Genomic DNA, 26,397 nt, shown 5'->3' with positions numbered 1-26,397 from the left:
CAACACTTATTCAGTACTTATTTCTGAATAGGACCAGGCACTGTGCAATGTGCTTAGGACACAGTAGTGAACAAAGCATTAAGTTCTTGCTCTCAAGGATCTGTATTCTAGGGAGAAACAGTTGGTAAGTAAGAATACACACATAAATCCATAGGCGGTCTGGGAAGCTGTCTCTGAGATAACATCTGAGCAGAGACCCAGATGGAGACAGAAAACAAATCTTACCAATACTTGAAGAAAGAATGCTAAGAGTGTTTCATGGTTTTAATTGTCTTTTAAAAATAAGCAAAGTTGGGGGACTTCCCTGGTGGTTCGGTGGTTAAGACTCCACGCTTCCAGTGCAGGAGCGTGTTCTATCCCTGTTCGGGGAACTATGATCCCACACGCCACGCAGAGTGGACCAAAAAAAAAAAAAAAAAAAAAAAAAACCGCAAAGTTGGGAGTTCCCTGGTGGGCTAGTGCTTAGGATTTGGCGCTTTCACTGCCATGGCCCAGGTTCAGTCCACGGTCGGGAAACTGAGATCCTGCAAGCATGAGAGGTGCGGCCAAAAAGAAAAAAAAGCAAAGTTGCAATTCTATTCCTCCGTATACACCAAACGAATTGAAAACAAACAGGTATTCAAATACTTGTACGCCAATGTTCACAGCAGCACTATTCTCAATAGGGCTACCACACACGGAAGAATAAACTGCTAATAGAAGCTCAAAGTAGCGCCTTGAAGAATGAGTAGGAAACATCAGAAGAAGTGGAGGTTTCTAGACAGAGATGTTAGCAAAGAATGAAATCTAGGGACTGGACAGGGATGAGAAAAATAAGGCAGTGTTAAAGTAATGACTAGAAAATAAGAGATAAAATATATGGGAGGGAAGGGAAAAGATAGACACTAACTGGCACTCACTTTGATATAAAATGGATCATTCTATCAGCCTCACCAGATACAGCCATTCATTAAGAGTCCAAGGTTCAAGAATAAGAAAAGACCTTCAGGGACAAAACTAAAAACATAAAATGTGCAAGAAGGAAAAAGTTTAGAATGTTCTACTTGTGCCTCTTGCAGTGCCGCCTCTAGCTTTTGATTTAAGACTTATTTGCACGCTTTTCTCATCCTCTCTTGCAGATTAGAATTTCCTTTGGAGCAGAGACCACGTCTTTATCATTTAACATTCACAACAGCACTTCAAACACAATCTGAATAAAGCTGAATCTATTATCTCCAACTTAATCATATTAACAGTGCATAATCCCTCCAGTCACTCGGGTACAAAGTCAGGTCTCCACACACCCGTGGCCAGGGACCAGCCTGGAGCTCTACAATCACCCTCTCCTTATCTTTCTTGTCTTTTTCTCTGCTGAGCACAGTTCAAGCCCTCATTACACTCATCTAATTAGTATCCTAGCTAACATTTTCCCAGCCAACTCTACCCTCACACTTCCAGAATAACGTCCCTAAAATACTGTATTTTACTCTCATACTTAGAACAATGAAAATGTCTTACAACAAATAATTGATTAAAAATAAAGTCAAAATCCTAGCGTAGCATTCCTGACTCTGCTTTTTCTGCTCTATCTCCTCTAAAGAACATTCACATACCTAGCCCTCTCTTCACACTGAACTACCGAATAGTTTTAGGATTTGCCCTTTGTTCCACCTGCATGCCTTTGCTCACATGGTTCTCTCTGCCCCTGGAATACTTTATACTTCCTCCCCAGCATTTATAACTTTCTTTTTGCTTTACGCAGGTTTTCATCTTCTCTACTAGGCCCTAAGCCCCTTGGGGGCAGGGTCTTTGCATTCTCCACACCTGCCTATCAACTGCTATATATCAATATTCTTGCAGGGATCATCCCCACATGTCATAGCACCACGCCCTGCTCAAAATAGAGAATAATTATTTAAATGAATGATGGTCCATGCTCACCTCCCTCACCCTTCTGTCCAACGCAGAGAGAAAGTAAATAACAAATACTTGTTGAATTTAATTGTTTGGACAAAAATGAAGGGATATGGCCACATCTTAAAAGCATATTCTAGGTCTTTCCAGCTGTAAAATCCTGACCCAGCTTCCGAGGTATCCCCCACCGAGATGTCTCCTTTTGAAATTGGATTCCACTGAACGCACACAGGAGCCTCACCTGGAGGACTGCTGCATATAACGGGGATAAGGCCCTTTCTCACTTCTGAGACGTAAGGGCGGAGGGGGAGGGGGCGGGACCTTCAGACCCGCCCAGCAGCACTCCGAGCTGCAAGTGCCACCTTGTCCTTTCCCTAGCGTTGTACCGTTTACAACGCGCCATCACGTAGATTTCATCCTCGTAACAATCTCGTGAGGCAGAAATTCTCATCTCCCTAAAGAAACAAAATCAGAGATGGAGAAGAGAAGAGGCGTGGCAACGAGCCGCGGCGAGGAAGGCGGGTGGAAGCCCGGAGCGCGAGCTGGATTTCGTTCCTGGCTCAGCCCTGATCCGGCCTGCTCACTCGCAGCGGGAGGAGCAGGTCAGGCGCGCAGAGGACCCGAAGGCCCTGCCGCTCTCACACTCCGGATGCTAACCCTCTGCGAGAACCCAGACACTCAGACTCGCTCTCTCGGCACCCCCCAGGGCCCCCCGCGCGCCCGCCCCCTTCGCGACCCTGCCGGAAGTCCCGCCTCGCCCGCCGCGGCCGTCCCCCATTGGGCTACGCGCCGGGGTCTCGCCGCCGGTTGGCTGCTCGGCGGCGTGAGCCCTGGGCGGCCACTGCAGGCCCCAGGCGAGGGACCACATCGAGAGCCGCAGAGACGCGAGGTCCAGCGCGGGAGGCGGGGCTGGGGGCGCGGGGCGGGGAGTGCCGCCGGCCGGCGGGACTTCCGCCACGGGACCCGGAAGGAGCCGCGCTGCCGCTGGTGGGAGTTGTAGTCCGGCCGTGGTTGGGGGGGCCCTTGGCTCATGCGCGGTGCACCGAGGCTTGTTTCACATCTGTAACAACAGGTGAATTGGGCTTTTGATTCTCCCTTTTCGTGCCCCATTGAGGAGCTTACCGCGGCCGTGGGTGGTCAGCGCGAGGAGGGGTCCGGGTCCGACCGCCGGCTTGGCGGAGAGTGGGGCGGAGAAGCGGGCGGGCCGGAGGAGCAGGCCGGGCATCCGAGGCCTGCCCGGGAAGCCGGCCGGGCCGAGCCGTGAGCAACCAGGCCTCGGCCTGCCGTTGCCATGGAGCCGGGGCGGGGGCGGGGGCCAGACCGGTCCGCCAGGGCGGGCCTCGTAGCCAGGGGCACCGCGGGGGCCGCGGGAGAGGCCGCTTCATTGGCGCAACGACGCCTCCGTCTCAGGGGATGCTCTGTTTCCCGAGGCAGGGCCTGGAGGAAGCCCCCGGAGTGCCCTGGGACCTTTGTCTGCCCCCGTGCCGCCTGGACCGTTCTTCCACAAAGAGGCCTGGTGCATTCTGGCCCCCCTGGTTTGCCCCCTTTTGCACCGACCTTGTCACTGGGGGAGGCCAAGGGGTGAGGTGTTCTTTGTTTGCTGGTGGTGACTTGCCCCATTTCGCAGGGGAAGACCTAATGCATGTTGGGTCCTTTGTTTGCAGTGAACTGGAGTCCCAGGGGTCCTCAGAGCCCCTGAGCCAGGAGTATGGCGTTAGCATGCTGTCTAATTAGTCCTCGTGTAGCAACACTGGTCACCTTAATTGTGATTTTGCAAGGCAGAGGTTGTCCACTTTGCAACCCCCATCCACAGGGGCTTGTCATACGCTGTAGCAAGTGGACTGCAGATGGCTACTTGCAGATTCTCAACCTGTTTTTGGTTGCAACTTACTGGCCAGAGCGAAATGAGACTTTGATGGTTTCCCTTGCAGTTTCTTTAAAGGCGGTAATCCCGCCGTCATTGTGGGTCTTGACTACATTTTATAATTTACACTTAACTCTTGAAGTTTCCAGGAGGGAGAATTTTTTTTCTTGATGTAGTATTTGGGATTTATATAGTGGTCTTTATTTATGTAGCTGTTTTAGGTGCAGGAAGTACATCCTTTGCTGCATTTTCTTCCTATGTAGGTTGTCCCTTTACCCAAAAGATACTTACTCTCAAAGTGTTTTAATTTATGGAATCGTGGTCCAGAGTTTATCAAAGTTCTTTCCTCTTTCAGGCTTTGAAGATGTCAGTATGAAATATTCTTTCAAAGAATGAATAGGCAACAGCATGATATCATGGAAACAGCATGATATCATGGAAATAAGTGGTATGGTATAAGCATGGAAAACTCTGGAGCTCAGTACCTTAACTGCAGGTTTGCATTCTGCCCTGAGGCAGTTATAGCATCTTGGGCAAGTTGTGTAAACTTCTCTGGGAAAATCTGCCTCAATTTCCTTCTCTGGGAAGGATATTTCCTACCTCACTGGGTAGTTGCATAGGTTAAGTGAGATAAAGTCTGTGGAAGTACTTTGTAAACTATAAAAATGGTACTTAGCATTTAATTTTGTTATTTTCCCAATCTGGAAGAGCTTCTTTATCTACCTTAGATCGATTCATATGATAGTCAGATGGGAGTAGAACTCAAAACTGAAGTAAGTTTTGCTCTGGGCGTGGAGAAAATGCTTTGGGGACTACACATCCCTCTTTACCATGACATATCTTTCTTGGTATCTTACAGGTGTGGATGTAGGGCAGCTCACAATGTGATGGGTATAGAGTGCGTCATGGCAGGTCCTGAAGTGAGGCCAAAGTGTACTGTGTGTGTTTCATGCCACTAACATAACTTGTCCTTGTTGTCAGAGTTAGTAGATGAATTTCAGTGGTCCGGAGCAACTTTCTTTCCCTGCGGGGGCCATCACTTTAGTGACCCAGCATTGTACTTCCCAGGAGGAGGCCCAGCCTCGTGATGAGGAATAGCAAAGAGAGAATTCAGCTCCAGTTCAAAAGCCCACAAAATCTGAGACTGTCACTGCTCTTGTAAGGTAAGTTGATCTAGCCATGCACACAAAGCAGTGGTGGGTCTCATGCCCAGCCACACTGTAAAGCAAAAGGCATGTATTGAATCCATTTGTGACTGTCTTGGAAGAAGGGCATTTTAAATTATACCCTCTCTCTGTCCTTGAATCATCTCATAGTGATTCTGTCTGGAGTTAGGTTTCATTATGCAAGAAATCTTGACATAATATTATTTAACTTATCTCTAGATTATTTTAGAGAAACTCTAAACCATAAAGGTTTCTAACATAATACTGTATAACCAGGAAGGCGGTTTTCTTTTAGATCTCTATGAAATTTTCTAGAGCTCTGTAAAATATCTCTAAAAGATCCTATCTTGAATCTCATAGTATATTTTTTAAGACTGATCCATGAAAAGATAGTGCTATATGAGCCTTGGTTGGCATGGAGAGGATCAGGGGCTTTTTAAAAAAGCAAAACCAAGAGTCTGTTTACGAGCAAATGAACTTAAAACTTCTTAGGAAGAAAGTATTGTTTCTTAAAAAATAATCGCTTAGATGTTTTAGATTTTATAATATTCAGAGTTTCTTTAAAATTAGAATCTCAAATTACACTCCTTTTCTTTTAATTTGGATAGAAGGAGTCTATAGAATGTAACTTATTAAAGTAAATTGTATTATTGTTGATATTGTATTGAAGTTTTCTCTCTGAGCTACCATATCCTATCGGCTGAAATTTCCGGCATCCCTGGGGGAGAGGAGGCCATCAGGGCAGACCTGCTATGGACCTGAAAGATTCGTCCCCAGGTCAGCCCTCCACCCCCACCTCCCCATGATTTGAGAATGAGAGGGAATAGCAGTCAGGAACAGGAGTTTAGGCCCCATTAGACTCGTAGTAATGTTGGACATCATCATGATTTGCTAAAATGTTGTGTAGATGTTTTTAAACTAATGCCACATAAGATTACTGCACCAACCCAAGAGTACTACAGTATTAGAAACATCTGTAGGGACTTCCCTGGTGGTCCAGTGGTTAAGACTCCGTGCTTCCACTGCAGGGAGCATGGGTTCAATCCTTGGTCGGGTAACTAAGATCCTGCATGCCGCATGGGGCAGCCAAAACAAAACAAAACATACAGACGAACAAAAAAATCTGTAAGTGTGAGTTGGAGTGTTTTTTAAAACAAAATTGTTAAACCAGAGGTGTTACTTATTTGTGTGTGTGTGTGTGTGTGTGTGTGTGTGTTTAAGTCTCAAGGTATATTCCTCAGTTAAATGTACTAATGAGCAAAATGCAGCAAAATTTTTGGCCAGCAGTTGAACCTTAACTTAATATTTGTTATTTCATAGAGACTCCGCCATGAAAAGCTTTTTATTTTGAATCACTCTACAGTTACTCTTTGATACTCTCAGTCAAGTCCCATTCCTAGGGGCTTGACTAGGTTTTATGAAAGCCCAGTACACCAGTTTGTTCATAAGGCAATCATCAGTCCCATTTCCTGACGCCACATGAAAAAAGGGGTCCATGTAGGATTTCATTTCTTCCTACACGTCCCAGGATAACTGCAAGTATTGTGATGAGGTGGAAATATATGTCTCTCACGATGGAATGCATCCCTTTCTGTTTAGCAGGGATCAGGGAGTTTAGGACAGAGAAAAGAAGAAAGCTCTCAATTAGAAACAGAGACGTAATTACTTTGTAGTGGAGATGGCCCTTCCATCCTTAAGACTGGGAGCAGTTGGGGCTCATTAGTGAAGAGCTTCATTTTTCTTGTCTTCTGGACAGTGCTGTCTGTGTTATTGAAATCTTCTCTGTGGGTTCCTGGACCATGAATATTAACCATTGTCTCTCGGCCCTCCTTCTTCTTAGGATTCCAGCTTTCCCTCCTGGCCAGAAATGTTCAGCCTGGACTCATTCAGAAAAGGTAAGAATGTAATTGTGCTTGTGGCCTCAGGCCCTTCCTCCCTGTGACAGGCAGCTATGAAGGCTGTGGAAGTCCCTCACCGGTGTGTAGTCCTTGGACGCCCCTCTTTGGATGACTTTCCAAAGTCCTTTCTTAGCCTTCCTCTTGCGTGGTGTTTATAACCCTTGCCACCCCTTGTCTAGGCCTTTGTGTACATTAGCCACCCCTCTCCCTGAATACCCTCTCCTGCATATTCGCTGCTTATTGAAATCCTACTATTTTTCTGGGCCAGTGTTTTACACCATTTCCTCCGTGAGCCATTCTTGATTCTGTCAACCAAAGACCATTTCTCTTCTCTCTGATTTCCTCAGCACCACATCTGTACTTTCTCGTGCTTAGTCTATCTGAATTACTCATTGCATCACTATATTAGAAGCTCCCCACAGCCGGGGCCTGTTGTGCTCTTCTATCATCCATGGTACCTGGCATAGCATTTTGCACACGATAGAGCTCAGTAAAAGCTGGTGGAAATGGATTGAGTCATTGTTTTATATTAGTGGTTAGAGAAATTGTGGCAAGTCTTGAAATCAGTACCCTCCAGCAGCTGAGGTGAGAGGATTGCGTAAGCAGTAGCAGAATTGAGACATGGCAGGGCGAGAGGGTAGCATTCAAGGGCTGCTTACAGGAAGAGATATAGGTGGTGAAGACTTGAAGGGGCCAGATCCCAAGGGCATTGTATATCTTAGATAGGAGCAGGACTTTTCTTCTTTAAGGGAATAAAGAGTAAAAGGCCTGTGTCACCTGTATTGAAGCTGACTGTGAGCCTCCTAAGCTGGGCACATTTTACAAATAAATGAGGACCATAACAGGCCATCCTGTTATGGTTCTGACGGATGGTCATATGGCCACAGTTATGGTCATAACTGCTGATGAAAAAGATCCTCCCAGTTGTGTCTCCTCTCCAACTTATGTTCGTAGAGGCCTGGAAAACCTTGGCCAGATGGTGCCCTGTGTAACCCACTGAATGGGGCCAGAAGGAGGCTGGATGTTCCAGGTCTCAGAGCAGCCTCTTCCTGTCTCCTTGTTTGTCTTCAGCCCCTCGATCTGTTTACATATTGCATGAAAAAATTAATCTGTCATCCTCGTTGTATTGGTTAACTGTGTCTGAAAAGGGAAACATTGAACTTGAGTTTAGTGTGGATAGCACATTTTGAGCTGAAAATTAAGTACATTTAATTGCTCTGTGTTTATCTCCTCCTCAGTGGGCTTTGTTGTCCACCCAGTTGTAAAAGGATGAAGACAGGTTCTCTCCTGGTGGGAGAGTCTGAATTAACAGTACTGATTTCATAAAGAGATGGAGAGCCCAATAAAATCACAGTCCTCCTCTTCCCTGTGATAGGGAAATGGTATCAGATGAGAGAGTTTTCGGGGCAAAGTTCCTTTCTAGCATTTGTGATTTTGCTTTCTAGGCTGGAAATTGATTTCTTCAAGAGGTTTTCCTTCAGGGGTGACACTGTCAGCACTCAGCTTAGTGGGAGGCAGCAGGACCTCCCTGAGCCAAAGACGCCTGGTTCACATCTCACTTCTGCCTCTCGCTGGCCGAGGAGGCTTGGGTGGTGCCTGAGCCTCGCTGTGCATCCTTCCTTACTATTTAAGTGGGCATAGGGTTGTTCCAAGGATCAGATGAGTTACTATGTGTAAAGAGCTTATAACAGGGCCTGACACCTGGTAAATTCACAAATCCATGGTATTAAGTAGCTTCAGGACATAATAATCGGACAGAGTCTGATTTGGGACCTCACTTTCCACACAGGTAAATGTTTTGTGTTTCTACCAAGAACCGTTTTATGCTTGAAGGTCTCCGGGAAAACCATTAATCAGAAAGGGTTGCTGATTTGAATATTTTCCTTCAGGCAAACCTGTCTTTTCATGGCTGTAAGGCTGAATGCCTTCTCCTGTCTTATGAATGCTGGTCTCATTTGTGGTTTGCATCATGACCTTGGCAATTGGTCATGGGTGGCCTTGTGACACTTTATTGTTGTATAGGACTTCTTTATCTCTTATGGAGTTTTTATGTATTTCTTTGTTCCTCATGGTGAAATTATGAGCTCCCTAGGGCATTGTGAATCTTGAGAGAAAATTTAACATGGTATAAAGCTTGATTCAGACTGGCTAGGGTTCGAATCTGGTCCCCACTAACACTAACAAGGTGTTAACTTACCTGTTTCCCAGCCCCTGTCTTCAGGGGTATAGTGAAGTTTAGAGATGATATAGGAAAAGCACTTGGCTGTAGTCTGTCCCCAGCCCTTAGCCATGGGTTGGCAGGCCTTTAATAAATGATAGGAGGTTGATCTGTTTGGGGTACAGCCCTGTAGCCCATGTTTTTCTGGAGAGTGACAGCCTGGCCTCAACATGCACTGTGCTGTGTGGCTGCAAAATTGAGCACCTGCCGTGTACAAGCTACTAGGGTAGAGATAGTTGTGTTTCAGAGATGCTTTCTGGCACTCAGGGCTTTACGGTCTTAATGGAATGGGCCATTTGATGGTTCTGAAGGTAATGGCCCTAGCAATTCCCTGCAGCGTTGTGGACGGTGGCCCACTGGGTCTTGGGGCTACCATCTTTCCTATTATGTAGTTAAACAGAGCTGCCAACGCCTCCCAACTAGAACACTTGGGTGCCTGGTAAGTTACCTGTTATTGCCTTCGCCAGCATCTTAACACAGGTTTCTTGTCTCTCAGCTGTAATGCCATCAGAATCAGGCCACAAAGAGCGAGCTGAGTCTTTTACAGTCAGCACAAAACTTTGAAAAATACTGTATCAACCACAAGAATGTGCAGTTTTTCTCCAGCTCCAGTGGTCAGAAGCGGGCTCAGTGATGTTGTTGTGGAATTGTAACAACCTTCCCCCAGTTACTGAAAATGCTTAATGAAATAAAATAATCATCAAATCATTTATTCTCTCATTTTTCAAGCCAGCATCCTTGGATATGACTGAAGACCTTCCTCAAACAGGAAAGGAGAGGTTGAGCTGGTCCTTTACAACCTTAGCTTCAAGGCAAAGCTGGAATTAGTTCCAAGATAACCTTGATCTTAGGCACTTTGTTCCAGAAGTAGCAACATTTCTGCTGTAACGGTACATACGTTTTCTGCAGAATCACACACCTGCAATGTTTTAAGAGGGCTTATGAGAAAAGTAGAGTTGAGGCTGTACACCTGCAACTTTATGACCAGAAGATGACAAAAACAGTCATTGGTACCTGGGAAGGAGCTTTGGACCACCAAAGCAGGCAGCTCAGTGTGATGCTACAAATGTACATTGAGCCTTCTAATGAGAATGGAGCTGGCAGTTGCTGAGACACGCAGGTGGAGGTGGAGCTCTGAGCCCGTGGGGCAGCCATTAATGAGTGTGTGCCGCTGGGAATGTGGGGGAAGGGGACCTGAGTGCAAGTACCTGCTTTCCCCTAACATTTTATTATGAAAAAATTTCAGAAATACTGAAATGTTGAAGAAGTTGTATAGTGACCACCCATGTATCTACCACCTCGATTCCCTACAGGCACTTGATTTTAATTTTTACAAAACACAGCTGAAGGGGCTTTTTCTTTTCCTGCTGAAAATTTTCATTCCACTCCTGCTTTTTAGTTCCCTTGCCTTAGAAAAATCAGATTTGAACCAAGGGTTCTTATGTTTACTGATATTGTTCCCCCATTTACCAATTGTACATGAGCTAATTTGCATTATAGAAAAGGGCATCATTTTAGCACTACAGGCTGTTGCTCAAGTGTGTAGAGTGTGTATGACTGTCTCTCCCTGCTCCTCTCCTGCCCCATTTATTATACCAAAACGTGGGGCAGAGAGAGCAGAGAGCTCTTGCACCTTTTCCCCCAGACCAGTGATTATCTGATGTTTTCACCATTTCAGTGCTTTTAAAGACTTTAAACCTTCCTTAGTCATACATTTCCACCTTCCCATGGAACACTCAGTGAGTGTCTTAATTTTAGTTCATGTATATCAAAATTTTGGAACTCCTTAAAAATGTACTTTATGTACCCACTGATGGGTAGTATTTAGTCTCCAAATGAATGGAAATATTTGGAATAGTAAATCATTAACTTTTAGAAAGAAGGAGAAGGCTGGTAAGGGTGGATCTGATACTGGCTCTTGGGGAGGACACCAGCAGTCAATTAGTCCCTCTCTCACCAGTTCTTAGAGGGAGAGAATAATTTGAGATCTGATGGCTTATCTGGGGAACCCATAGCAGATACAGGGGTAGCTTACGTAAGTGGAGGAAAGATAAGTGGAAGAACCCCAGTGATGTGCATGGCACCATGAGACTGTAGAGAAGCACATGGGATGGGCGTTACACTCATGGAGGGTGGCTAAAAGAACAGGGAGAGTTTGAGGGCTTTTTTGAGAGCCAAGAAGGGATCTGTACGAGGCTGTCACGTATCATGTCTGTATAAGACAATGCCTTCTTTCTGTGTGGCATTGGTGGCACTGTTTCTCAGAACCTGTGACTGGCTCCAGATATGGTCCAGCAGCTCTGCTGCCCAGAGCTCCTCACGAGTGCTCTGGGATGAGTCAATCCAGGTGTTTGTAACTGTGAGGGGTGAGAACATGTCGCCCTGATGCCCTTTCTCTTTCCCCAGATCGGGCCCAGCACAGGCAGCGTCAGTGCAAACTTCCCCCACCACGTCTTCCACCCATGTGTGTCAACCCTGCCCCTGGAGGGACCATTTCTCGAGGTAAGGGAGGAGCCATGCCTCCATCACCAGGTTGGTCCAGGGACTCTGGGGAGGCGGGTGGCAGCAGGACCCCGGGTGCCAGGGCCATAGGCCTCTGGAAAGTGGATGAGGAGTAGTGGGGTTAGCAGAGCTCTCGGAGCCCTCAGGGAGACATCATTTGGAAAGGTCTGGGTTAGTTCATGATGCTTGGCCACTTGGCTTAGACCCTTCAGTCTTGTCGGGCCTCCTGGTGTGACCAGGAATAAAGCCTAGGCTCAGTCTGGGTGTCTGGCACCAGTGTGGAGAATCAGAGGGCTTGGACCTTCTAGGCAGTCTCTGGCTCAGGTGCCTCAGAAAGTTCAGGGCGCTTGCAGCAGGGCCAGAACAGAGAGCCCGACTCGGCCTAGTGCCCTCCATCTTGGAGGCTTTGGGGATGCCCGACAAATCACTTCCCTATCTCCCCCAGCACCTCAAAGCACTTTACTGACATTAGAATCTGTCTCTCAGTCCATTTGGCAAGGTAGGCTCTCCTTTTGATTGGGGAGAATGTCAGAGCTCCCCGACAGGTGACAGCTGACCTCAGATCCCACTGGTACCCAGGGATGGGGCCAGTAATAGGACCCAGGGAAGCATCTCTGCTCGTGAGTGTCTCTTCTCTTCCCTCAAACTTAGATCTTTTCCAGGTCTGCTAAGACCAGTGCTCCTGGCGGCCTCTTGTCCTGACAGCTGCTCTTCCCAACTCCATTGGCCACCTGTTCACACGCCTCCCTCAGTTTTTTAGTGGAAGAACACTATTATAGTTCATAGAGTCTTTCCCTTATTTGGAGACAGCATGTCCACTTTAGGCTCTGTCTGTAAAGTGCTTTGAAGGTCACGAGCTCAGGAAGGGTGCGGGGAACACACAGCACCTCAGTTTCTGCAGCACACACTGCTGCCGTGTTCCCATGTGCTTTCTACATGCACTGCCCTCCTGCCGCAGTGGCCCTGACTGTAGACAGCAGTATAGAAATAAGTACTTCTGGCCCCTGTGACCATTTGACTTAGGTATTAAAGAAATGCCAGCCCCTACCGTTGCCAAAACAAGAGTTGATTGCCCTTTTTTCTTTCTTTCTTAAAATGCCCTGTAACTCGAAAAGGCTGAACGTTAACATTTCCAACATGGCAGGTGAGTGGCTCTGAGAGTGTCAGATGTGCTTTGGCTAAGCTTAAAGATGGTTAGTTGGGATTAACCAGGCAGCATGGCTAGGCAGTGCCTCCTTGAGCACATGCAGAGGAGAAGGCCGCTGCTCTTGGAAGGGGCAGCTGCTCCCTGTGGGGCAGCCCAACAGGCCTGCACTGTCTTCCCCAGAGGAAGACAGACACCCGTCTCCCCCTGCCCCCCAGCCTGATTGTCTCCTTACAGCTCCACCTCCAGAAGGTATCTGGGTATATGCATCTTTGCCTTCTCTTTCTTTTTTAAGCTATAAAGCGTTCTTGCCTCTGTTCCTTTATCACAGAAGCAACAATCTCTTAGTCCACGTGACTCTTGGACCTTTCTGCCATGCTTTCTGATTCCCTGCAGGCTTTGCTGGTACCTCTGTCCAGAAGAAGGAAATGCAGGGCAGAAACAATGTCTCCGGTGTTCAAATAGGAAAACAATGCTCAGAAAATAGTGGCCACTTAAATAGGTTACAGTGCCCATCAGAGTCAGATTTGGAATTGGAAAAAAATATCACCTCCTTTCCCAATCTACCCTTCCCTCTACGGCCAACCTCTTACCAAGGCCACATTCCAAAGTAAAGGGTGAATAAATTAAGAAACTTGCCCCCAACCGTCCCCTGCGAATCTTCCCCACCCATGCAGATCTGAGATGTAGAGCAGCTAGAAAGCAACATGGGATAACACGCCTTCTGGCAGGATTCTGGGGACCACAGGACTGGTCCTGTCCATTCCCTGATATAGACGTATCACCTCCTGGTGTGGTGGTTTACCTCAAGGGACCTTGGGGCTATACATACATGGATGGGAGAGCCGTGAGAATGTGTCGGGTGGTCAGGGTGGCCACCCAGCCCCTGCAGGTCCCCTTACCTTTCTTTTTCTTTTTTCTTTCTTTTTTTTTGTTCCCCTTACCTTTCTCGTTGCCAACCAGGTGGACCATTTCTTGCCATTTTGACCATCCATAAAATATCTAACTATGATTAAGTTGACAGAACTTTGGCTGAGACGTCTGGTTTTTTCAGCTGTCAGTGGTCCCTCTCACTTTCCCTCCAGAAGTTCTCTGGTCTGCCCAAAGTCCATACTGTCTTGGGCTTCCTCCTGTTGCTTTTTCCTGGGGCCTCCAAAGTTTAGAATACTATAACATCCTCCTGTGTATTCAGAAGATCCTTTAACCTTAATTCCGTGCTTCTAGATGTCATTGTTTAGCACTTTGAGTACCAGACATTGTTCTTGATCCAGAAGTGATGGTGAGATCTCTGAGCCAGTAAACCCTTCCTTTTTTCAGAACTTCCCTTCTTTTTCACAGGCAGAGGAGTCAACTTTCTCTCCCCAAAGAATGGAGAGTGGAAGAGAAAGCTTAATGTTGGTGGAAAGGAACCAGGGGCATGCCTGAGCCTCTTTAACTTTCTTCAAGGTCCTCTAAAGCAGGAGTCAGCAAGCTTTCTTTAAGGATCGGAGAGTACACATTCCAGGCTATGCAGGCCATATGGTTTCCCTTGCAGCTACTTAACTCTGCCATTATAGCATGAAAGCAGTAATAGATAATACAGAAACAAGTGAGCAGGGCTATGTTCCAATAAAACTTTATTTTTAAAAACAGGCAGTGGGTGGGTTTGGTCTTCAGGCTACACTTTGGCCACCCCTGCTCTAGACCAATGGGGAGATCACAGAACCAGAATGGTTTCAAGAGCTGGTCTAAGAGTTGCCCTCATTTTACAAAAGGCAATGAGGTTTGCGGAGGTGAAATATATGCTCAAGGTGACACCAGCTGTTAGAACCCAGATGAAGTAAATGAAATAGGAAAAGGGGACAAAGAGCGCCCAGAGAACCAACTAGTTGGTTGGCATCACCTGACCTTTTTTTTTATACATAAAATCTCAAATATCTGTTTGAAATATGTTTTCTAAAATAGAGAAAATAGTATAGTAAATCCCTATGTACCTATCACCTGGCTTGAACAATGAACAGCTCATGGACAATCTTACTTTGTGTGTATCTTTCCACTTTGGCCCCTTTGGAAGCAAATCCATGAAATCATAGCATTTCAGGCTTAGCCTAAGTGGCTGTCAGAGCAGAGTGATATTCTGAGGGCTTCCTGAAACACCAAGAGAGACCCAGGCCCTGCTTTCCAGATGAGGTTTCGGCTGTTGCCTCCTTCAGCTTTCAGACGCCATAATTTTCCAAATTTGGCCTCAGCTACTGCTGCCACTCCCAAGCTTGCTAAGTTTCTGGATTCTTTTGAGGGAATTTGGGCTGCTAACAATCCTTGAAAAGTACTCCTGAAGCTGGGTGGATGCCTTAGGTTTTGGCAAATTAAAGTGCCACTTGGCCAAATTCAAAGCCTTTGTAAATCATGTTCTGCCCCAAGGGTTTTGCCATCCCTATATGGATGATCTGGGTAGGGGTGTTTGACATGGATGGTGATGTCCCTTTGTGACGTCAGACCATTGCTGCCAGGGCCACCTTCCCTTTTTTGCCCTTTCCTGGTTAAAAACCCACTGAGGAGGGAATGGAGGAGCAGGAGTTGAAGCTGCCCCATTTTGCTCTGGGTCTGCTTCTAAGGGACCTGTCCCCTGTTGTCTCAGATCTCAGAGGCGTCTCTGTCAGAGCACTCTGCAAAGCCCCCGTCCAAACATTCCGATTTTATATTAACCACAGCCATACCAAATGAGTAGAGCAAGTTTGTCCTAATTTCCCCCAGTGATAAAATGGCCCAAGGTTCACAGCTGGCACGTGGTAGACTTGGGTCTAAGCCCAAGTGTTATGACTCAAATCCCATGTTCTTGCCATAGGCCAGCAGTTCTGTGTGTGATCCCAGACCAGCAACCTCAGTATTATCTGGAAACTTGTTAAAAATGCAGATCTTGGGCCCTATTCCAGACCTAATGAGTAAGAAACTCTGGGGGGGCGGGGGGGCTCCCAGTAATGTTTTAATAAGCTCTTCAGGGGATCATCGGAATCACATCTAGAATTATAAAACAAACAACAAACAGCCCCCCACTGCCAGCTGCACCCCAACTGCACTGCCAACCTCTGACCAAGGCCTCCTTCCAAGGGATTGAGACCTTGAGGCCCTTGCTGTCACCGCCGCTGCCCCAACATGCAGATCCAGTCTGATTCCCACCTGACCCAAAACCCTGCTCCTCAGTGCCAGAAGAGGAAGAGGAATGAGCCTGGCCAGAACCCAGGTGTAGTAGTTTGGAAGCAGAATCCCATCTGGCTTTCAAACAAGCATGGAACAGCAGCTTCAGACTTTCACTGCAGGAACAGCTCAATTCTTGGGCACAGTGTCCAAGTTGGGTACGTTACATCTTTGACTCCAGCTCTGGAGAGTAAACCTGGTTTGTTTATGTTCAAGAGGTCTTCCCTGTCCTGGCTCCAGATTCTTCACCAGGTTTACTTTGTAAGCCATTAAATGAGGTGGCTGTGCCCCAGCTTAGCAATGATCGTACGCTCTGCTGGCTGGGAGTGCAGACCAATTTGCAAAGGCATGTGGGAGGTATTTATCCGCAATGGGTAGGACCTAGAGGGAACTTCAAGTTCATTTCCTTGGATGGACATTAAGCTAAGGCCTGTACTATTTCCCAAGAAACCCCACTCTCTCTTCCTGCCTCAGCTTCAGATGACGAGTCTGTGGTTTGGATTTACTGGGGGAGTGATTTCGGCAGGGTTCCAGCCCTGGTCTGGTCGGCCCACCGGTTGACTGGAGCGTGCAGCGCTGGAGGCCCTGGGCTGCGTGGGGCGGGAGCCATCTCGGCTCGGTCCCGGGTCCGCCCGTCCGGCAGGGGGAGCGCGGCGCCCGGGCCGCTCGCTCCTGTCCTTCTATCCTGTCCCTGCCGGGCTCCGGAGTCGCGGGGGCGGGCGGGAGCGAGATGGCGGCCGCCAGGAGACTCATGGCGCTGGCCGCCGGCGTCTCTCCGCGCCTGCGGCCGCTGGCTCCCTACACCCCCGGGCGACAGGGACGCCCGCGCGGCCTCTCGACAGGCTGCATCCACCCCGACCGCACGAAGGCGGCCGCTGAGGCTGAGGCGGGGGCGGCCCCCGACGGGCCTGGGGAAGGCGACGGAAGCATGGTGAACGGTGAGGGCAGAGGCAGCCAGGCTGCGACGCCCTTGACCTCGGGGGATAACAGAGCTAGGGGCGCGGGCTGGGGTCGGGCCCTCTCTTGTATGGCTGAGACCGCCATTCAGTGGCGGGCTGGAGCCCTGCTGTTGTAAAGCTCAGTGTGGCTCAGGCCCAAATGGTCCCCAAGCGCGGAGGTTCTGGGACTGGAGCGCTTGCACTTTGCAACAATAGGTGATAGGTGCGTACCACAAGGGAGTTGGGGAAAACAGGTAAACGTCCAGTTCCTGCCAGGTCGGTGGCAAGGGTTAGAGCATCAAGGTTAAGCACATCCTCGCTGTTGTGAGAAAGGCAAAGAGCTCAAAATACACCTGAGACTTCAGAATCTCGAATAGAGACAGAATGATTGCTCTAGTGGACCCCAGCGCGGTGCCTTCTGAAGGGTGCAGGAAATGAAACTGGTAAGAGCATCCCTGCCCATCAAGGATGGACAGAGAGAGCCAGCCTCTGCCCTATAGAGCTGGAGGGGGTACCAGGGCACGTCTGCTGTTATATGTGTGTCTAGTGGGCTACTTAAAGTTGGGTCGTCCTGTGGGATGGAACCCCTTTGAGGCTACTTACATACTGTTTCTCGACTACTCGATTCTCAGTTGCTTTACAAGTTAACATTTAGAGGGAGACAGGGCCAGGCAGACTCCTCCCTCTTGGCCAGTTGACACAGGAGTCTGCTCCAAGGAAGTAGCCTCAACCCAGGCAGCAGAGCTACAGCAGAACTCCTGGAGGAGCTTTTTCAAAAAACAGACTTGCCTAACATCATTGCCATTCTCAAGTGCCCTGTGGGGATCAGGGTGGGCAGTGCTGTGAAGAAGCTCCCCAGGTGACTTACGATTGATGCATGCAGGTGCACAGGTGCATATATGTACCCCCTACAAAATTACTTTTTGGAGCTGAATTATAATGCTAGAGACTGGGGGTGGAGAATGAAAAGGCTTCCCATCCCTTCTGCTGGTCTCTGACTCTGCATCTCTTGAAGGTCCACTCTGGTGCTTTGGGCCTCTTCCTTTAGTTTTCAGCCACTCTCAGCAGGCTTCTTCATGGTCTAAGTCCTGTGTTTGGCACAAGCTGCTTCTAGGTGGACACCTCACCCATTTGTGCTCTGGGATTAATCCAAAGTGCAATCAACTTCTCACGGTGTTTGATGCATCCTGCCTCCACTTGGTTCACTGCAGTGAACTCCCGGGAGGAATAGCTCATGCCCATGTCTAAGCTAAGGAGGTCTCTAATCAGTGTCCCTACACATAATCTGGCTCTTGGGTGGCCTTTTGCATGGTGTTGAGGTAGAGTTGAGGACTGGGGCCTGGTATTCAGACTCTGCAGCCAATCCTCCCTGTTGTGTGTCTGTTATTTTAGGAGGGCCCTTGCATTGTCTTGATCTCCACTGTGTGTGTGTGGTTGATTTTGTTTTTTGTTTAGTGCGTTCTTTCAGACATCAGATTGGGGGGGGTTGTTGCCATGTAGGCTTCTGTAGCTGATGTGTTAAGTCTGGAGCTTGGGTGGGGAAGAGGATCCTGGCTGGTTCCCCTCTGTGGTGTGGGGGGCGTTGGCCCTTCTCTTTCAGGAGATGATCGTGCATTGGCTCTAGCCCCACTGTCCCCTGTAAACCCTGAAGTCATTCTCCCTCCTTTTTAAGATGCTCCTGGGTGGTTTGGGATCATGAGCCAACATCCTCAGTATCCAGTCCAGGGTTGTCCTGATACACACCCCATGGAGTTTTTAGAAGAAAAAGCACAACTATAATGCTTTTGTTCTTATTCTCTTAGCTTCTAGGGACCTATTAAAAGAGTTTCCACAGCCCAAAAATCTTCTCAACAGTGTGATTGGAAGAGCCCTTGGCATCTCACATGCAAAAGACAAATTGGTCTACGTGCACACAAATGGACCAAAGAAAAAGGTAACTCTGCTGGTGGCAAGGAGACATGTTGGTCTGATTCTCTGGAAGGAGACTGGCTGCTCCTTTCTCAGATTTCTTGTCAGGGAGGCCATAGAGTGGGTTTTCTGAATTGAGAATGGTCAGCAGAGAATCTCAGAGCAAAGCTAAGTCTGGAGAAGAGCCTGGTTTAGGGAAGGGGAACACGGGCAAGTGAAGTGAGATGTTCTTATCTTGTGTAAGATAGGCCTCTATACTGGGCCCTGGATTTGGTCCCTTCCAACTAACTGGAACTGTAGAGGGTTAGAGTTGATGATAATTCCTGCTCCTAGAGCCGTGTAGGTCCTGGGACCCACAGGAAGCATGCAGGCAAACCATTCTGAATGAAAAATTTTAAGGATAAAGATGGGTCCCACCTTGCCCTCTGGCTAGAACATGGCACTTTGAAGAAGCAAAACAGCTTGAGGTGGGACAGTGGCTTGAGGGTGGGGGAGTCTGAGCCTTCCAAGGAGTTAATGATGGGATTGGGGTTCTGTCTTGCACTCAGGCCTGCTGCCGTGAGGTCTCCAGCTTTGCTGTTGATTCTCCATGTGGTTTGTTATACCTCTGTAGTCTAGAGATGCAGCGGTCCTGATTCTCTCTTCTCTTCCTCAGAAAGTCACCCTCCACATAAAGTGGCCCAAGAGCGTGGAGGTAGAAGGCTATGGCAGCAAGAAGATCGACGCTGAGAGGCAGGCTGCGGCTGCGGCCTGCCAGCTGTTCAAGGTGACCCTCCCCTAGTGAAAACCATGCAAACCTCCCTCCTGAGAGCTTCCTGAAGTGAGGTCTTTCTGGTGTCAGCTGCACCTAGGTTTAGGTTGGCAGGGTGTTCAACCACTCACCTGTCCTAAGCCCTTCCCACCTTGTGGTTCCTTTTTTGCTTCAGCCAGTGATGGAATAGATTAATATTATTTTCTTGCCACTGTAGTTATCTACTTTCTGTGGTTTCAAAAACCACAGAGAAGAACCCCTTTATGGAGAACACTCCCTCTGTACAGCACCATGGTGAGACTTCTATTTTGGTTTCTGTTTTTCTTTCCCTGTTATTTCATGTATTTAGGTTTTTCCTTGTAGCCACATAGTCCTCTCTTACTTACAACGGAAGAATAATAGTCACTTCTCTCACTTCCCAGTGGTTGGACGTGGGTTGCTTTCAGTTCTTGATTGCGCAGCATTTCCTAGACCTTCATTGTTGTTCCCAGCCTTTCTTTCCATCCCTAATTGGCTCCCTTCATGGCTGTGCCAACCTTGAATCTTCCTCACATTCCTAGGTCTTTGCTCTTGACAAGGACAAAGCTGTATTCCTTCAGCTTCTCTCCCGCTCATGGTCTGCAGACCTTCATTGTCACTGCTCCTCCTGGGTCTGAGGAGGCAAGGTTCCTCTTCCTGTCCTGGTCTCCCACACGACCCTTCTCTTTTCTCTGTCCTCTCTGTCTCCTCCATCTTGTCTCCCACGCTTTTATTTAATTTTCAGATCTTTCCTCATCTGATTCTTTTCTGTAAGCATCAAAAATTCTTCAGTGTTGGGGAATTCCCTGGCGGTGCAGTGGTTAGGATGCCACACTTTCACTGCCGAGGGCACAGGTTCGATCCTTGGTTGGGGGAACTAGGATCCCGCAAGCGGTGTGGCACAGCCAAAAAAAATTCTTCAGTGTTCTAACCCCTTCCACAGGCCCTGCTTCCCTGCACACAGCTCTCCGTGCTTGTGGTTTGCATTCTTTCCACTCCAGCATCATAGCCCATGCCATGGTTGCTGGTTCCCTTCACATCCTCATAGTGCCTGGTGATTGTTGGCTGACTGGGGCAGCTTTGCCAGGCTCACCAGCCTCTCCTCAGTCCTTGCTCTGCTTGAATGGTCTGTGGCTTTGGCACTGCGGGGCATCTTTTCCTCAGCCCCTGGGTTATACCTGCTTTCCTTGTCTCTGGGTCACTCCAGGCTTCTCTTCCTCTCCCACTCTCTATAAACATCTCCTTTTTCTGTACTCCTTCTGCCTGGGGAAATCTTCTCTCTCAGAAATTCAACCATCCTTTCTGTGTTGAATGTCTTGGAAACCGCCATCTCCCTTAGAGCACCTCTACCTCAGGGGTTCTCAATTTCAGGGGGATTTTGCCCTCCAGGGGACATTTGGTAACGTCTAGAGACATTTTTGGCGGCCACAAGGAGAAGAATGCTACCTGGTGTGACGCAAGGGATGCTGCTAAACGTCCCACGATGCACAGGCCAGCCCCTCACAACAAAGAATTACCTGGTCCAAAATGTCTCTAGTGCCGAGGGTGAGGATGCTTTTCTGCCTGGATGTAGAAGGCACTTTAAATCAAGACCATGTGCAGCAAGTTGTGATCACATTCCTCCCCAGCCCGTTCTCTGTTCTCTATCTATGCTCATAGCCTTTTTTGTTTGTATGTTTGTTTAATTGTGGTAAAATACACAAAATATAAAATTTAACATCTTAGCCACTTTTAAGTGTACAGTTCAGTAGTATTAAGTGCAGCCACGTTGTTGAGCACCCAGTCTCTAGAACTTCTTCATCTTGGAAAACTGAATCTCTATACCCAGTAAACAACTCCCCATCCTCCCTTCCCCCCCAGCCCCTGGCAACCACCATTCTACTTTCTATTTCTGCGAATTTGACTACTTGTCAAATAAGTGAAATCACACAGTGTCCTTTTGTGACTGGTTTGTCACTTAGCATAACGTCCTCAAGGTTCATTCATGTTGTAGCAAGTGTCAAGAGTTTCTCTCTTTGTAAAGGCCGATAATATTCAATTGTATGTATATATCACATTTTGTTTATCCATTCATCCATTGATGGACTCTTGGGTCCACTTTTTGGCCATTGTGAAATAAGGCTGCAGTGAAAAAATAACTCTTCAAGACCCTGCTTTTAATCCCCAGAATTGGAATTACTAGATCATATGGTAATTCTATTCTTAATTTTTTGAGGAATTGCCACACTGTTTCCATAGTGTACTATTATACATTCCCACCAACAGTGCACAAGTGTTCTAATTTCTCCACAGCCTCACTAACACTTGTTATTTTCTTTCATTTTATTTATTTATTTTATAGTAGTCATCCTAATGGGTATGAGGTGGTATCTCATTGTGGTTTTGATTTGCATTTCCCTAATGATTAGTGATGTTGAGCATCTTTTCTTGTGCTTATTGGCCATTTATGTATCTTCTTTGTAGAAATGTCTTTTTAAGTCCTTTGCCCATTTTTTAGTCAAATCTTTTTGTTGTTGAGTTATGGGAGTTCTTTATATATTCTGGAGTGTGTAGCCCATTCATTGCTCAATATTTGTACTCAAATTTGTTCAGCTTTTTTCCTCCCAAACTAGATGTGTTTCTTAAGCATTGCCCTCAGGCTTGTTGTGAGGTGCTGGCAGCACAGAGGTGACTGAAGGTGCTCTTGGGGCAGCCACAGCCCAGAGAGGAAGCACCCACATGAGGGGAGAGGTGCACCTCAGCCTCCTGAATAAAGCAGGCTATTCTTGAAGAGTGAGTAGAAGTTTTCCAGGGACAGGGGTGGAGAGGGCACTCCAGATAGAGGGCACAGAGGCATGGAACCAGGGTGCACGCGAGCAACTAGAGCATTGTGAACGTGGGTCTGAGTGCTTGGCGATGGTGCGAACAGGTGGGCAGGAGCCAGAACATCAAGCCCTTAGGGGTGTCAGGTAGGAGTCTTGATTGATCCTGTGGATGCTATGTCTGCTGACTGGTGGTAATTGGTGGAATGACACAGCTGAGTTTGCCTTTAGGAATAGTCCCCAAAAGCAGTGGGGTCAGGCAAGACCAGAGATGGGGGCACAGGATAGGTGAGAATGCCAGCAGCAGCGGTGCAGGAGCTTTCTTCTGGGGATATTAAAGAGCTGGAAAAGACAGTGACTGGTCAGATGGAGGAGGAAGGAAGAGTGGGTTGGTGGGGAAGCATGAGCCAGCACGGGGAGCCCTGGAAGGGAAGCGGGTTGGGTGGGTGTTCATCATCAGGAACACCTCATGGCCTTGGGGGGCGGGTGTGAGTGGGAGGCAGGGAGGTAAAGCATGCTGGCGTCCTGGGGAAGGCCAAGGGGGAGGGTGCTGTATGTGTTTTCTGTATAATCAGATCGTCCTTGTAAGCAGGCGGTGACATGACGCAGAAGCGTGGAGGCTGAGCCTTGGGCCAGGCACCCGTACTGCCCTGCCCTGAGTGACTGTGCTTTCATGCGTGTGGATGTGTGTGGCGTGCCCTTTTCACATTCTCTGTCACAGAATCCTACTGTTCTCATGCATCTGTGCTTCCACACAGATTTGACAATTTGTCAAGTGCCCAAAAAGTCTGTCCAGACTTTGATTGGAGTTATGTTACATGGGTTAATTTAGGAGGCTTTTGTCTCTTTACGCAAAAAAGTTTCATCATCAGGAATTCCCATACTTTGTGTCCTTTTACCAAGTTTTATACTTTTAAAGAATATGTAAATCTATTCCTTTAAGTTCATTTTAGGTAGGCTATGGTTATTGTTGCTGTTGTGAATAGAATTTTCCTGATTACATTTTTTTTTTTTTTTAGATTTTTTTGATGTGGACCATTTTTAATGTCTTTATTGAATTTGTTACAATATTGCTTCTGTTTTATGTTTTGGTTTTTTGGCTGTGAGGCATGTGGGATCTTAGCTCCCCGACCAGGGATCAAACCCACATCCCCTGCATTGGAAGGCGAAGTCTTAACCACTGGACCTCCAGGGAAGTCCCTTCCTGATTACTTTTTTTTTTTTTTTAACATCTTTATTGGAGTATAATTGCTTTACAACGTTGTGTTAGTTTCTGCTGTATAACAAAGTGAATCAGCTATATGTATACATATATCCCCGTATCTCCTCCCTCTTGTGTTTCCCTTCCACCCTCCCTATCCCACCACTCTAGGTGGACACAAAGCGCTGAGCTGATCTCCCTGTGCTATGTGGCTGCTTCCCACTAGCTACCTGATTACATTTTAAATTTTAGTTGGTTCAAAAAAAAAAAATTACAGTTGGTTCTTTCAGAAATCTGAGGAGAGAGTTGTTGTTGTTTTTTAAAGATTTAATTTTATTTATTTTTGGCTGTGTTGTGTCTTCGTTGCTGCACACGGGCTTTCTCTAGTTGTGATGAGCAGGGGCTACTCTTTGTTGCAGTGCATGGGCTTCTTGTGGTGGGTTCTCTTGTTGCGGAGCACGGGCTCTAGGTGTGCGGGCTTCAGTAGTTGTAGCACATGGGCTCAGTAGTTGTGGGTCTTGGGCTCTAGAGCGCCGGCTCAGTAGTTGTGGCTCATGGGCTTATTTGCTCCGCGGCATGTAGGATCTTCCCAGACCAGGGATCGAACCCGTGTCCCCTGCATTGGCAGGCGGATTCTTAACCACTGAGCCACCAGGGAAGTCCCTGAGGACAGAGTTTTAAGAAGCGAGTGGTCACTCCTCAGCTTGTTACAAGTCAGGTGTGGCTGAAGCCGCACTGTGGAGCGGTGCCTGGATTCTGGCACCTGCCGTCCACTGTCACATGGCTGTAATGTCTGAAACCCTCTTGATGCGCCTGGCTTACCCATGTTGTCTTTACCACTCCCAACTTGAATTTCTTGACCTTGTGCTCTATTCACGTGCTACTCCTGTTCTAGCTTCTTGCTTATTTTTTTGTTCTTTAGACTCTGTTTTTCTGCATTTTTCTCCTGCCTCTTAGATTCTAAGCTTCTTGAGGGCAGAGACCAGGTCTCATCCCTCCTGATGGTGCCCGGGGTGGCAAACATGTTGCTTTGTACATGCTAGAGACTCGGCAAATGTCTTATTTGATTTTCTCTAGAAAAGAATGAAACTGTAATATATTTTAAAATAATATTTTTGTATAATTGGCTTTAAAAACGTTTGGTGTGATTTCTAGAGTATGTTCCCAGCATAGGATTCTTGTGTCAGAGGTATATCTGTTTTATGGTGTAGACGACATATTTCCTAATTGCTACACTCACTGAAGCTTTCTAGATCACTTTGTGAATGCATCTGCTTCTTGTTGCCCTGTGGGGTTTTTCTTTGTTTTGTTTTGTTTCTTTGGTCTTTTGTCTTAATAGCTGTAAGAATTTACCTTGTCATTTTCATCTGTTGAAGCTAGACATGTTAAGTGCTCTCTCTGTGCCCAGTTCTGGACTAGGGCCTGAGGTGAGTAGACAGGTGAAAAAGCATGGCTCCCACACATGAGGGACTTATGGTGTAACTGGGCAGGTTCCGAGCAGCCTGAGGTGTGAGGGTGGTATGGGCCCTCACGACGCCCCTTTTCTCCCCAGGGCTGGGGTCTGCTGGGTCCCCGGAATGAGCTGTTTGATGCAGCCAAATACCGCGTGCTAGCTGAGCGCTTTGGCTCTCCGGCTGACAGCTGGTGGCGCCCAGAACCCACCATGCCACCTACTTCCTGGCGGCAGCTGAATCCTGAGAGCATCCGGCCAGGGGGACCTGGGGGCCTATCCCGCTCCTTGGGCCGGGAGGAAGAGGAGGATGAGGAGGAAGAGCTAGAAGAGGGGACCATTGATGTCACTGAATTTCTGTCTATGGCCCAGCAGGACTCCCACACCCCACTCAGGGATTCGAGGTACAGCCAGGGGCAGGGAATACAGGGGAAGCTGGCTGCACCTTGACATGGGGTGGGGCGTGTTCCCAGGGAGTCTTCTCTGAGATGGGAGGGCCCCTGCCCCACATCTCAGTCCGTGTCTCTGTTATTCATTGGTACATCTACCTGTTCTTGGGGAAAGCCACTTGTGGCCATGTACTGTATGGCTGGGCTTTTGTGAAGCAGCAGCACGGACCCTCTCTCCAGCTCACACTTGGGTCCTTCAGAGGCCCAGTAACTACTCTGCCTGCCCCCTGCCCCTACCCTCCTATCTGTTTGGGGGAACTGAGGGAGTGCCAGGTGTGCTTTGTGTCTGTGAGAGGATCACAGGCCAAGTGGAAATGCCCCAGCTTCCTGCAACTATGCAGCATCCTAGCCCCTGGGTCTCAGAGCAGGTGAAATTGGCCCAGGAAGAGAGAGTGTTTTTTCACCTAAACTTTCGGTCCTCCCAGGGGGGGTTCCTTTGAAATGACAGATGACGACAGTGCTATTAGGGCTCTGACCCAGTTTCCGCTTCCCAAGAACCTTCTGGCCAAGGTGATTCAGATAGCGACATCGTCCTCCACAGCCAAGGTGAGCTGGGTCTCCTATAAGTATGTGTGACTGGGGAGCTGGCTTGGTCAAGTCTGGTTTTCCTCCAGACCAGGTGGGAGGGAGACTACAGGTGTATGGGAGGGCCGAAGATGCCCATTTTCCAAGCCCAGCCTGGGCCAGCTGGGGGAACTCCGGGTCCTTGGAGGGTTGAAGCAGCAGGGACAGATTGGAAGTCAGAACACTGGAGCACAGGGAGGGGGCTGGGGACTGTAGGAGTGGAAGACCTATATCTGTTCAAGGGTTGCAGGCAGGAAAGGAGGGTTTGGCGAGGGGGTGGCTGACTTGCTGAGGTTTTCATCTTTGTTGTCAGGCTGAGGGGCTTTGGTTAAGCACAGCTTCTCTCCAGGTACAAGGCCTTTTTGATCCCCCGGATGTGCTTGGTTCTTAGCTTGTGTTGACAGCTTCAACCCGCAGCTACCATCACACCTGTTTGCTTTGAAAGTGCTGAGAGGACA

General features: G+C 47.9%; 1 protein-coding gene across 5 annotated transcripts in view; it reads left to right on the top strand.

The window, feature by feature from the left end:
• Positions 1 to 2,874: 2,874 nt before the first annotated feature.
• The window catches only part of DHX30 (DExH-box helicase 30), a 30,354-nt gene continuing 6,831 nt past the window's right edge, over positions 2,875 to 26,397 (top strand). The window contains exons 1-11 of one of the 5 annotated variants that reach the window (XM_082637958.1): positions 2,899 to 2,965; positions 3,328 to 3,474; positions 4,826 to 4,920; positions 5,594 to 5,700; positions 6,764 to 6,818; positions 11,446 to 11,541; positions 12,657 to 12,685; positions 18,600 to 18,730; positions 19,361 to 19,471; positions 25,029 to 25,330; positions 25,801 to 25,921. In XM_082637958.1, the coding sequence (XP_082494084.1) occupies positions 5,676 to 5,700; positions 6,764 to 6,818; positions 11,446 to 11,541; positions 12,657 to 12,685; positions 18,600 to 18,730; positions 19,361 to 19,471; positions 25,029 to 25,330; positions 25,801 to 25,921 (870 nt within the window). In that variant the 5' untranslated portion in view covers positions 2,899 to 2,965; positions 3,328 to 3,474; positions 4,826 to 4,920; positions 5,594 to 5,675. Of the gene's footprint in view, positions 2,966 to 3,327; positions 3,475 to 4,825; positions 4,921 to 5,593; positions 5,701 to 6,763; positions 6,819 to 11,445; positions 11,542 to 12,656; positions 12,686 to 16,411; positions 16,798 to 18,599; positions 18,731 to 19,360; positions 19,472 to 25,028; positions 25,331 to 25,800; positions 25,922 to 26,397 lie in introns of those variants that run through there. The other 4 variants (XM_082637957.1, XM_082637960.1, XM_082637959.1 and 1 more) reach the window with 4 other exon arrangements.

This window comes from Mesoplodon mirus (assembly GCF_964341445.2).
Source record: "Mesoplodon mirus genome assembly, chromosome: 12".
Taxonomy (NCBI): domain Eukaryota; kingdom Metazoa; phylum Chordata; class Mammalia; order Artiodactyla; family Ziphiidae; genus Mesoplodon; species Mesoplodon mirus.
The sequence above is the reverse complement of the archived record's forward strand: the minus strand, read 5'-3'. Positions and strand labels throughout refer to the sequence as shown.